Raw genomic sequence first — 13,670 nt, 5'->3', positions numbered from 1 at the left:
CAGAAAGGCAAGTTAGGCAGGAGGAGAAGTTGATTGCAGAGACAAGCAACACAATTTCAGGACCAACACCTGAAGCTACAACCATGACCTCAGAAGACAAAGCTGTGGCAGACATAGATGTCATTGCTTCAAAACAGGATGCTCCAGTTGCAAACGTTGTGAAAGAAACTCCTGCAAGCAAAGAGAGTTTTTCTAGGCAGCACGGCAGCCAGTTTGGCCAACAGACAAGCTCAGAAACAAGACTGCAGGATGAGGACCTTCTGCAACACCAGGGTCAAGGTAAAGCATTCTCCTTTACTCTGGCAGATCTTAATCTTTTTCAACATATACAATTGGACTGGTTCAACTATAGGTGTGTTTCTAATCCATTTCAAAACTATTGAAAGCATGTGAGTGATTTCTGAATACACAAGACCATAAGCTTTGATATCTCCTCAGGGTGGTGTTTTATGTCAGGGTTTCAGAGTGTGTTCCTCTCACACGATGGCAGGTGAGTCACTTTGCTGGTGATCTGTATTCAAGGCACTGAGCAGACACTTCAGTTCAAGTAGGGACCTTCTGAAGCAGCAGCATTTTTATAATAATGAGAATCTTTATGTCCTGTTTCACTCTGCAATATTGGTATAGCAAGACAGAAGCCTGAGTACGTTAAATACAGAAATTACTTTTAATAATTTTTAGACTGTGATTGCCCATAGGAAGATATATTATTGGATCAGATACCAGGAACCTTTTATTTTAATCTCTCACTGTGTTTCCAAAGGAATATCACACTTCTTAATTGTGTACAAAGGCCCTTGTTCTAGGAAGGCTGTGGTCGGGCAACTGTGTGTTTCCTAAGAGGTACTTTCTCAAACATACTAGAAGGACCAACTTCCTTGCTAGTGCTCTGTGAATACACTCTTATGTCTCACAGTTTAAAACACTGCAAGAACTGGGTCTACATTGCCAGAGCCGTCTAATGACAGACTTATTACGTAAAGGGCTGTAAAGGTGATGGTACAGCCCACTGGTACCTACAGCATTCTGTGGTCACCTTCCAGTACACAGCACTCACCTGTCATTCAGCCAGTCCCTGGATGCACATCCCGCATTGTTTGGGGCGTGCAGTACTTCCATCTTCAGAGCAGATTCCCACCCTGTTCTCGCAGAAACGATGGTGTGGTGGTATGATGCTCTTTGAGAGAAAGGTGGATGGAAACAAGAAGTTTGAATACCTTTTTGAACCTATCTATCTTGGAAAATAATTTATCTTATTACTCTTGCTAAAATGGATGTTTGCAGCTGAGCTTAAGAAATGTAACATTCACCAGGTGAATTTCAGGAAGCAGTATTTCCAGACAGTAAAAATAAATAGCTACTGATAACAAGGGTAACTCCAGAGACACAAAGGTAGATTTTACCTATTAATCAGCAGGGTGCTCAGACTAGTAAGCTGTGGTTCACAGAAGATTTCTTTTTAAAATTGCACGTCCAGCGCACTCAGACAGACAGGATTCTCCAGCTGAAGCTAGCCAGGAGTTTGAAGTGCCATGGTCAAGTGAAGGCTCATGTCAGCTCTTTTAATCTGCTTTAGAAACTATAGCTTGTCTATATATATTTAAAGGCTTATAGAAAAGCTGTATCTTGCATCATTACAAGGTATATTTTATCTTTCATCAGGTGACCTTCTGACTTCTGACCTAAGTTGCAGGTATAGCAGCTGCGGGGCGAGAATTCCAGAGGACTGGAAGTGTGACAACATTAGATTTCCAGGTATTTGGTCACAAAGTTGTGTGTTCACTTGGGCACATAGTGGCTGGCAGTGTCTGCAGACATGCTGGTACTGCTGTGAGCTGAAAGTTTGGGCAAACATCCAAACACTAATTCCCAAAGTGGACTTCAAGAGAAGAGCAGTGTAGTCTTTGTCTTGGAAGGCCACTTGCTGTGTAACAGTAATTTCAGCTCACCTGTATTCGGTTATTTGGCCTGGTTGTACGATAGCATCCGTGCTAGACTGAAGAGATACTATTAGAGAAGTATAAGCAGATTAAGGCACCTAGTCAGCATGGAGTCAGTCCATATGCAGCCATACTTTCACTGGATAGGAAGTGAAGGATCCAGGACTGCATTGATATTTGCCATGGGGCCAGCTTTAGGGCAGCATTTGGCTTTCTGTGACACGCTGTGCTTTCTGCCTTTCAGACTTACGTCCCATCATGGCAGAGATTCAGAACCGTTGGGCTTCTCGTACTAGGAGTGCCTTTAATGAAAGCTGCCTCGACCAGCTACAGTTTCTACAGCTCATGGAGACATTTCTTGGTGAAGACATTTCTCTGCCTACTGTGGAGAGGCTTATTGCATTTATCAAAGAAGAATACAAACAGACAGAAGAGGAAAAAATGGAACAACTAGAAAAAGTAAATATTGATAAGTTTTGCTGATCCCATGTCCAAACAAAAAACAAGCAAATGCCTACAGACACTGACAAAGTCAACTTTTAATCTCGTGCTTGCAGAGCTATTCACTTGCAGCCTTGCATTCGCTCTTTCTTCAAGAAACCTTTTACTCCTTTGTTTTCGTGTGGATCCTCCCTCTCTAGCCCTTAGCTCTAGAAGTGGTGACAGACTCATCCTGGTTGTCTGTCTGTTCTAGAGCCGGACTCAGTGAGACAGCAGGTTGATAGTTAATTGTGAAAGAGCTTAAAACATTCCATTCTGCTTATTCACCTTTACAATAGCCAAGAACCTGATCTCTGACCTACTGCACTGGCATGTACATATGAGGTTGTGGATGTTTTGGGGAGGATTTTAAAACAAGTGTGTTTGGTTTTGCTATGTGCGTGGCTGTATGTGAACGTGCACATGCTGCTTTGTGTTTAAGTTACAAAGTGCTCTTGCCATGGGTTGAAAAAATATATTCCCCTTCAGCAATATCCTCATGCACAGCATCAGGGTGCCCCCCATCACTTCCGAGTGCAGATACATTTCATGGTGGGTCTGTCCATAGTAGCCTCTCTAGCTACATTTTCCTCAGACCTCTTTTTAGTCTCCCTCTGTGCTGCTGACCTAATTTGGATGAGATATTAGATCTGACGGCTCTACTGTCCTCACGCTGAAGACAACGCACACTGCCAGTATTTTGGCCCTTGAGAGAATTCCACTGCAGCCATTTATCACTCTATGCTGTGCAAAGACAGGGTTTAAAGGACAAATTGTACATGCATTTGCTTGGAGCCCACACACTTCAGGGCAGCACCAGCAAAATAACAATGCACAGAAATACAAACTGTCACATCTTTGGGTGTTACTAACAAGGCTGTAGTTAGGTCTTGCTGGGAAGACATTTGTATTCTGAGAAACTTGCACTTACCCGAGGTGATCTCACCTTAGATCCAGCACAGGCTTTGTTGGTTCACTGGGAAATAACCCTCTGCAGTGCTGATTCTGCCTGGTAAAACTAAATTATCATCGTCTGTGTTTAGTGTTTCCAAATATCTCCCAGGTTTAATGATTCATCTCCAGGTCTGAGCTGTGTGTGTACAGATTTGGCCTGGCCCATAGGAATTCTGTGATCAGCATACCACTGCAGTTTCCATACTTGTGTAGACACTGAGCATCACTGTTCAGGAGTTACCAAAGACCATCTGCTCTTCCATTGTAGGTTCACCGCATCTCTTGCTTGGCCCAACGGAAACTGCTTCTGGAGGCACTTTTCGAAAAGTGGGACAGCAATGCATCTGGGTTTCTGGACCTGGAAGAGGTGGATGCTGTTCTAAGCACATTCAAGGATGGGACAGAAAAAGAGGCCTTGAGGAAGGGTAAGGAAACAGCTCTGCTCTTAGAGAACAACATCAACACAGTAGGCCTTGAACCATTCAACAACAGTGCTAATGAATTTGTTGGCAAGCACCAGTCATTTTTTGTTTTTGCAAGTGGTCATATGTATGGTGTATAAAACGAAAAGGAACAGTTATCCAGACCTACTTGTTAACGCATAGCTCCATCCTCCTCCTGTGTGAGAGTCCTCTGTGACAGATTCCCAGTTAGGGAGGTAGCCCAATGCTTTCATGACATTGTGATCACTATTGTGATGTGCTGAAAAATTACTTCAGCTGTAACATGCAATGCATACTTGTGATTTGGCAGTGAGAAACACACATAAAGCCTGAGGACGTTTTGCACTTTCAGTCTAGCCTGTCTGTGTTATCGAGCTATTTTTAATAGACACTTTTTACTGTGCTATCTGCAGGAACACATCTCACAGGAGAGAGCACCAGCTCTCCTTAGGGGGCTCAAATAGCCTTTAGTAATCCACACTGTTGCACAGCTCTCATGAATTAGATAGCAACTTCGAGTCTCTCTTCTCTGTTGGTTCATTTCTCCAAATAAACTTACCAAATTTGGTCCTTGACAGAGTAGACCTGGGTCAGACAGAAGTGCTGCAGGTTCACCTGGAGCTGGCTGGCAGCCTCATACGTATTAACATGTGGGCATTAGGTGCTCTGAAATATTCTATTAGCAATTAAGAACATGTCTGCATGTGTGCTTGGGTGGAGAGGACTGTTTATTCGTCTCCACACGTATCTTCATGTTGCTTGTTCTGCCACACGTTACTGAAAATGGCTCATTTTGGCCACAGCTGAAATCTCTTTATTCTTTAGCTCACTTGAGGCAGCTGGTGGGGTGGGGAGCACACCTACGTGCTACAGTTAATGGGCTCCAGGCTGCACAGCCCCAGAAGAAACTGGCAGTTTACAGCTCTCCTGTATTCAAAGTGTGCCAGAACACACTACAGAAATATAGAAGGACATAGTCCCTTCCATGAAGGGCTCATAAACCAAAGGACAAATAAATAGAAAGATAGCATAGCAAAATCAATACCACCTACAAGCAATATAAAACTATTCCTAGCAGCTTCAACCTAATCTCTCAAAGACATCGTGGAACAAGCAGGTTTGGGGGAAGGGTTCACAGGCATTGCACTACTCCTGGATGAAAACACAGAGTGAAAAGCGGGTAGAATTATTTGATTTTCCTTGTAAGTGAAAAGCGTAACATTACAGATATAATGGGGAAAATAATTCGTTATGCTCTGGCTCAGTAATGAAGGTACTGGTCATGCCATGCTCTACTTCACATGTATTTCTTTCTTCATCTCTTTCTTCAAAGAGAGGAAAAAGTGGAGGTGAAAATCCAAACATTTTTATACCATCAAATAATTCTCCATCCTACTTCTGCCAGAAAATCAGAAATTAAATTAAAAAAACCAGAATGTTCTTTAGATGATGGGCAGGATAAGACAGCATTAACAGTCAGCTCCACCATGATTTGGGCCAGTTAGTACTTGCTACTTCTATAGCTAAAATCAGCGATAAAATGCCCCCTGACTTCTGCGGGGCACCGAGGAGGCTCTCAGCTCCCATAAACATCTGTGTCTTGGGTGCACTGGGATGCAATCAGGGCAGCTCCTGCCTGTTCCTGTGCATCATTAATCAAAGCATTTTCTATTACACTGTTCCTTATGGCCCACTGTATGTATTGATCACAAAATACTCCCTGCTTAACAGCAAAGTCACACTTCGACCTACGTATCTTTGCTTGCCTAGCTCGCTAGTCGGAAGCGACTTGACAAATCACGCTTTCCTTGTCTTTACTTCTTCGGGTCCCACAGGTTTTGAAATCAGGATGCAGAAAAAATGATGACAGTGTTAGTCATGGCAGTGCTCTGGAGAGGCACGGCCAGGAGCACGATCAGGCAAGCCCAGCCTGGGCAGAGCAGCCGGGGAACCCCGGGTTTCCACCGCCGGGAAGCTGCCTGCGGCTTGGAAAGGCTGTGCAAGAGCACCCCCGTGAGCCCAGAGCCGGGGGGTGAGCAGCAGCCTCGGGGCTGGCGAGAACTGGCACAGGGGCTGAACTCCTCTGCTAGGCTGGCTACTGACTGAGGTAACATCTGAATAGAAACGTCTGGGGTAAATGTACATTTTCATGCTCAGGCCGTTGGGGTTACAAGTCTGAGATGAGTCCCATTTGTCTTCAGGACCTCTGGGCAGATTGGAAGTTTGTGAACCAGACTGAGTAGATATGGGAAAGCAGTTCTTGAGGATCACAATTTGACCCTTGTGGCATTCCTCATTCTTCCTTCCTCCAAGCAAAAGGAAACTCTGCCAGACCCTTCTACTGCAGCTTATTTGCCTGTATGTGGTCCAGCTCAGCTGCAGTCTCTGGGACACGAAAAAGGGGACTGGGGCATGGCTCCACTCCCTGGCCTTGTGGAAGATGGGAAGGAACAGCCTCCCTGCAGTTGTCTTTACTCTTTCACTCCCCTGGGAGCTAACAGGCAGCACTTCATTGTTGTAGATGTTTTTCACACTAATTTATTCTTCTATCCCCATATTTTTTACAAAACCTCTCTTGCTCCTTTTGCTCCACCTCTACATCTCTTGGTGCAGTACAGGTGATGCCAGAGCACCCGACCTCTGCATGACTTCAACAGAGCTTTCGTTTTCTTTGTTCTTTGTTTATGAGATTTAGCACAATACAAATGTTATTTCAATAATTCATCACAGGCACCTAAAGAAGGGTAATTAAGAATGGTAGTTACTTTGGAGGGCTTCAAAAGAAAAATATAATGTCTGCAAGTATGTTATCTAATGGAAAACCCAGGAATATGAGTGATCTGTGAAATCATCTGTAGACTCTGGCCCTCACATTTTTAATGGCATTGATGAATAGTTTTTCTGTAAGGTCTCAACTACTATTACTGTATGCAGAATGCTTACCTGCAGCCCAGTCCCAGCAGCCCCTCAAGTGTTCATAAAATTTGGTTCTGATGTGGATACCTCTGATTTTTGATAACTCCAAGCAGCTTTCCTATTTTCGATTGACCTTTATTGTTTCGGTATGTTGCAGAGGTACAAAAGGGGCACAGGAGCAATGCCTTGCAGGTTTCTTTCTCAGTAGGTGAGAAACTGGGCATCTAGAGGAAAAGGTGCATCCAGTCTTGAAGCTGGAGATTACCAGTCATGATGACAAGTTACATTTAAGAGATAGATAGCTGGAAGAAACCCAGAATAATGTACTGGAGCACTCCACCCAAAGCCAGTTTAGGGCTTGATTCATATTTTGCACAAGAAAAGCAGAACATTTTATTGAAATAGACTGTCCCTGTTTTATTTTCTGTTTCTTCTACTAGCAAAGAAACACCTTTGCTCCCGTTACCCACATCTCACCAGAGTGGGGAAGCTATCCCCAAAGGCATTCCAGACTTTCCTTGAGTTAGTTGCTTCCGAGTTCACTGGTGATGAGGATGAAGCTATTGATAACTTGGTGGAATTTCTGACCACAAGTGTGAAACGAAGTCACAGGGAGTGCCTGCAAGGCTTAGCCAGGAGGAAATGGCTGCACAATATCCAGCAAGCAGCTAAGACCAGCGGAACAAGCGTGGAACCGGTTTGCAAAGCAGTGTTTAAGGCCCTCTCCCAGGTATGCATCCCAGGGAGCATGAGAATCATTTGTGTTGGGATTGTGACCCCGGCTTCAAACCCTGATGCATTTGAGTGGAACTTGCAGGTATCATGGGAAGCTGGTCTGAGGCTGGTTTCCTTGTGCTTTTCTGCACTTAGCTGATGCTCAGGAGAGCCCATGGTTATGCACAGAAAGAGTCACAGCTCGTATCTGCAATACAAGAATTCTCATCCATGCTCTGCCAATACAGAATGCATTTCATGGATACTTGTGTCTCACTTTTTGAATGGCCGACTCATATCAAAACTGGAAACTCATAGTTCTAGTTTTGGAGCTTCTGAAACGAGACACACCAGACTCAGTTTGGGACAAAGATGGTTAATTTGTAGTGGAGATATAGTTTAATTTTTAACTTGGCAGCTGCAACTTTACATGTTTGTCCTCACCATTAAAGACCTCCTCAAAGCAAAACTTCTCTCATAGCAGCTGTGGTGTTCTTACAATATTTAGGTTTGTAAATGTAGCAACTCTGGCACTTGTTTGTCTGATTTTTCCAAAGGAATCTTCTATTGGACAAGAAATCCATAGGAGCTTTGCTTAGGCACAGGTTATATCTAGGGATTATTTTTATACAAACCGCTCCCCCTTAGCAGCAGGAAAAAAGAAATCCATTTTCCTTGTCAATCAAAATACGAAGTGTTTTTGCTTGTAACAGAGCATACCGGTCAGACATGATCACAGCACAGACACATACGTGTCACGCAGTTGGTGCACGACATACAGAAGCAGTGACCCAGAACAGCATCTCAGCAAAAATGAGACAAGTGCTAAGTACATGAAATAAGTGTAATGGCCAACGGCTAATATACATAATGTAATGGGAAACATTTGGTTGCTAGGATGCAAAAGCCCATGGGGATAACAAGAAGATCAGTGCATATATTGCCCTTTTGGAAGAGAACCAGCTCTCACCAGAGCGGGGAGAGTTTCTCCTACGCTATGTGGCATGTAATGCAGATGATGCTCCATATGTTCTAGAACAGGTACTTTACAGAGACATGAAAGGAGTAAGGTAAGAAAAACTGCAAATAACTGTTCCTTCTCCTCAAAAATATTTGGAATGTAGGGGTACCAGGCAGTGTTCGGAGTGCTGGAAACAGAAGTTGATAGAGTACTCTGGAGAGGAAATCCCCTCAGGGACTGTTGTGGAATGATTTATTATCATACACATGCCCTTATACTTTGCATGGTCTACTTAGAACTGCTCTGTTTGGGATTTCACTCCTTTCCTTGGTGAGATTAGCTCACGGTCTAATAAAACTCATCCTTTAGCAAAAGCCTATTCTATTGGGCCTACGTTTTCTTCTTTAAAAATTAATTCCCTTACACCAGTTTACATCCACAATGCCTTTCCTTCCCTAGTGTTTACACTATAAACAGCTTTCTTGCCTCTTTACTTCTTCTTTCCAAAAGCTATGAGACATATTTGTCTCTTTCTTTAAATATTGCTGCTTCTAGCCTGTTAAATGTAACTGTTGCTTGCTTCTGTATTCCCTTTCATTACATTCATTAGTTGATGTTTTTAAAATGTCCTAAGGATGAAAAGTTCCTTATTTATTACAACTGCCTTTGGGATGCAAGTGGTAAATGTGGTATTTCTGGGTGTGGTCAGAGTAAGGAGCCAACACCTTCCTTCTCTGATGCCAAAAAGCAGTGGGAGATCAAAGCTGCAGTATTTGTTGCTTTGCTAAAGGTTTTCTGCTACTTTTAACAAACCTCCTCCTGAGTTTATTGTTCAGCTTTGCAGCTCTTGAAGAGGGAAAGCCAATCCATGTTCCAAGAGTTCAGCTCGATGGAAATATCCACTTCTGGAACTATGACCGCCCAGTGGAGGAGAGAAAAGGTTCCCTCCTGGTACTGCCATTGCACGATGCTCGCTGGAAAGTCTTTGGAATTCTAGGACTTGACACTCTTCGGGACCAGAGTGAGAAAACCATCTTTCTGACCCATGAGATCAGTTTCTATCAGGTGGGCACCATCAGAAGGCAGTTTGTTAGACCGCTCTTCAAAAAACAGTGTAGGGACAACATGAATTTTACATGTTTGTTCTGAGTAAATGTAAGATGTACAACTGAGAAAAGAACTGTGGGCCCCTTTTTACTGTATACGGTGAAAGTGGTGTGAGCAGAACACCTTATCAATATGCTACTGATTAGCATCTTATCTGTAATTGATTATGAGGTATCACTTCATCAATAGTTTATTTAATCTTCTCCTGACTAGTAAATTAATTGCACTTCTGTGCAAAACCCAAGATCGTAGCTTTTATTTCCTGAAGCTCTGAACCTCATAGTTGTGTTTGTTTCTATAAAGAGCATGAAACCTTACTTTTGCGTGGTGGACTAACTATAAGCAACAGCAGTCCGGCTTTTTTTGGGATGCTCTTTAGAAGCGTCATTGTGGATGCATCATCTGGGCAGCAGGGAGCGCAGCAAGCCAACATTACCAGGCAGTTTGGCTATCGCCACTGAAAAACAACTTTGTCTAGTTTAGGACTCGGCTGTGACCCGGGTACTCATAAGCTTTAGAGCCTGATTTGATAAGGGACATTTCACAGCCACTTTTCAGCTTTACAAGTTCTGATTAAAGTAACGTGTTACAACCATTTTGCTTCATTTTGCTGCATGAACGTTTCCCCAGTTTTTTTCCCCAAATCATGTGGAACTGTCTGGCTCATTTGAAAGGATTCTGCTTTCACAGGGAGTTTCTCATGCGTTCAGCAAAGCCTACCACCATATCCGCACACTGGAAAATGTTCTACAGATCACTGTTACTGCTCTGGACTGGTTGTATCCCAGGGCACCCAGCATCCACACTATTACTACGTACCTGGTGGAGCCCCACGAAGGCAAGGTATGCTGATTACTGCGGTGAAAAGACCTGTAATAGCCAGGGGCTGACAAGGCTACTTCAGTGAGGACCTGCCATTTCTAGCTGCCTGTGATTTCCCAGTGGTTTTAGCATAAAAACTGAAGCCTGCCTGAGATTCTTGTGCCTGCCTGTGCAACAAAAGGGCTACAAAGGTAGAGAGGGAAGGTTCCCTCCATAAAGGAGGCCACTCTTCATTCTTTTCATCCTCCATGTAAAACAATTCAACAGCACTGCTAGCATAGCCCCTTCTCCGTGGGAAAAGGGAATATTCTCCTACTTCAATGCTCACAGCTGCATAGCAACCAATAGAGCAAAACCCCACACCCATGCATCCGTCCACCCATCCATCTGTAAGGTAGCCAACACTGCGAGTCACTGTTAAAGCTTTGCTGTTTGGGACCTCCACAAAGGGGACTGCTTTTCTGTGGAGATTCTGTGTGTGTCAAAATTATGCTATTTTATAGGACACAAGAATGTCCTAGCTAATGTATTAGCTCTTTATTCTGAACTAATGTCAGCAGCCAAGATGTAAATACAACTCAGGAAGTGACTGGTCCCAGTCAGCTAGCTTGTAAAGGCAGCCCCCCTCCCTGCAGATCATATTCCAGTTGTTCAGCAGGCACTCGGGCCCTGGGAAGCTTGTCACTTCACGTACAAGTGAGTTAAGAATATGAAAAGTGTATGCAATATTTACGACTGATCCTGTGTCATCACAAAGTCTATATGACATCTGCTGTAGCCATAATTCAGCTGCTTCCTCTGATAAGCATGGTTTATTTTGGCAGCTTTCTGTTGTCATTCCAGGCTCTGCACTGTTCCCTTGTTAGCTGCCTGATAGCCAGGTCATTAGCTCCCCTCTGTGCTTTTCACGTGTCAAGGCCACTGACACAAACATGACATGAGAAAGAGGACTGCAAGAGGATGGGAAAAAGAAGGGAAACCTCTTCTTGGCCTGTGGGTGTTCCTCAGTGTGGAGCCTGGGGATGGATTAAATAGTTTCGCAGAGGGAGGTCCAGGGCACGTTTTCATGCATCTTGAGCCATACACTCGGGGAATAAACCCAAGCATTTTTGGGAGATGTCTTTAAACCATCCCATTGCACTTGAATGTACATAGGGGTTTCCTTTAAGAAATAAACAATTTCCTTCCTCTCCAAGCTTCAGAAAGGCTGTTCCTTTCTTGGATGCAGCTAAACTTCCCTTTTCTCTCTGGCAGACATGGGACTACGCTCTGCGCAAGATGATTACTACAGATAATACAGGACAAAAAGAAATTCATTCCTCTCCTGTTCTTCTCCTCAGGCAAGAAAACCTCTTCAGGTAGGCTCCAGCACCTGCAACCAACCTAGTCCCCGCTGGTGCTAGACTCCAGCCTGCATCAGGCATGATCCACGTTACATAAAGCCCGTGGTAATGCAACCCTGCAAGGGTGTCTGGCTGTAGCTCTCTCACGGTCAAGGCTTCTAGTGCATATGCATGTGAGACTGAATTATAAAGGGGTGAGGAGTATTGTCTCTTTGAGTTTAGGCCTGTAAAAACTTACCTTCTGATGTAATGCTTACCAGCTGAGCTGCCAAGCAAGCTCTACATCTGCTGTGAAAGGTTTGCAGGACTAGAGCCTGCACTGAACCATTTTGCTCTTTAGAGTAATCTGTCTTTTTTCCTGGCCATATTAGTCTCATTTCCTTCAACTATCTGTTTCCTTCCACTGCCAAGATCCTCACAGACTTGTCTTTTAAGCATATCATCCTTGTTGTCAAAGTTGGTTGAACAGCCATTTGCTGTTCCAGCAGATGTTTTTACTTTTTATAAAACTCAATAGAACAATTGTCAACGTGGTTATAAACAGGAAACTTTTTAAAGCAAGGTTTGTTAAATTCTTATGATTTTCAGCAATTACTTTGGCTAAGCAATACTGTGTTCCTCAATGCTATTTTGTCCGTTTTGTATATGGCTTGAATGATACGTAAAACTGTGCACATTTCAGGTCAAGGAAATAAACATTGATTTAGTAAAGTAATACCTTTGTTTTAACAACAAGACATGAATGGCATCTTACTAAAATATGCTAAAAAAATTACCAAGAGACACCAGAATGGTAAACTCTAGTACATTTTCCTCTCTTTGCTCTCATTTCAGAGGTTACCTGTTTAAGTGCTTAGACAGTTCAGAGGTCATTCGTACTCATATCTGTGGAGACCAGCACATTGCAGCACCTCTCCGTGACCTATCAGGACAAGCTCTTGGGATATTTGATATCAATGTCGGAGACCACCAGAAATTACCACCTCATGAACTCAAAGACCTGCAGAAAATGCTAAAGCTGGTTCAAGCTGCCTGCTCTGAGATACTGAAGATGTCTTCAGAGGACACAGAACCAACCTATGTACTAGGTATTGTGCATAGCCAAGATAGTTTTTTTTAGGGGTGAAATTAGGAATCTCAGTAAAACCACATCTAAAGTATATTTCCTACAAGTGTGGAAAGACAAATACAAAGCTTTGGTACACGTAAGCTTAGCAAAGTACAGTTAAACAGTTATCAGAATGTTTAGATTTTGATTCTGGTTCACAGGGTATTTTGTGCCCAAGTCCCACTGAAATCAAAGGTGTGAAGCAAGGTGCTTTGTTGCCTTCAGGGATCTAGCATGTCCTCCTCAGGACTGCCCCAACTACGATCAAAAGAATTCGAATGTCACAGTTACAGAATTACCTGCATGCCTGAACCCTTCATGGTCTCAGGACCTCTGCTTGCCCCTGAGGCAAGTTTTGTCTCCTTCTCAAGCAACATACACATTTTTAAGTGTTTCATAGGATACTTGGGCTGTATACAAATCAATCGGTCAAGGAGGCAAAGAATTAATCATAAAGAAAGCAAAGCCTTTCAGTCAATAACATGTCTTAAGCAGCAGATGTTTCTGAGCAACTTCTTGAAAGATTTGCTTTTGATTCCAGAGGCAGAACACGTGGCACATCTGAAGCATGCAGGGATTCTGTTCTACCGGTTCCTGCTGAAGGACCTGCACGACTGCGTCCAGAAACTCGATGCTGGGAGCTTTGCTGAAATAAAGAGCTAATGCAGAACCGCCAGCTCTGGTACGTAACATAGTAAAGGCCGTGCTGTTGCTTTTCCATCCAAACTGGAAGGGCTCAGAGAAGAGTGAGAACTGGAGTCAGTGCATACTGGTGAGACTTCAAAATGCTGAGACTTTGTTTTCCGTTCTTCCTCCCCCAAGAAGATGCAGTAGAATTTGCCAAGGGTGAATTGGGAGTGAAATAATTAATGACCTACAGAT

General features: G+C 43.4%; 1 protein-coding gene across 1 annotated transcript in view; it reads left to right on the top strand.

The window, feature by feature from the left end:
• Positions 1-13,670, top strand: part of EFCAB5 (EF-hand calcium binding domain 5) — a 39,063-nt gene that overhangs the window by 25,244 nt on the left and 149 nt on the right. Inside the window, 11 exon segments of the mRNA XM_068415952.1 lie at positions 138-279; positions 2,185-2,399; positions 3,643-3,799; positions 7,174-7,463; positions 8,345-8,517; positions 9,245-9,473; positions 10,206-10,358; positions 11,592-11,695; positions 12,515-12,768; positions 13,330-13,453; positions 13,455-13,560. Of these exon segments, the coding sequence (XP_068272053.1) occupies positions 138-279; positions 2,185-2,399; positions 3,643-3,799; positions 7,174-7,463; positions 8,345-8,517; positions 9,245-9,473; positions 10,206-10,358; positions 11,592-11,695; positions 12,515-12,768; positions 13,330-13,453; positions 13,455-13,560 (1,947 nt within the window).

Source organism: Nyctibius grandis, chromosome 18 (genome assembly GCF_013368605.1).
Source record: "Nyctibius grandis isolate bNycGra1 chromosome 18, bNycGra1.pri, whole genome shotgun sequence".
Lineage (NCBI taxonomy): Eukaryota > Metazoa > Chordata > Aves > Nyctibiiformes > Nyctibiidae > Nyctibius > Nyctibius grandis.
This window is presented reverse-complemented; position numbering and strand designations above follow the sequence as displayed.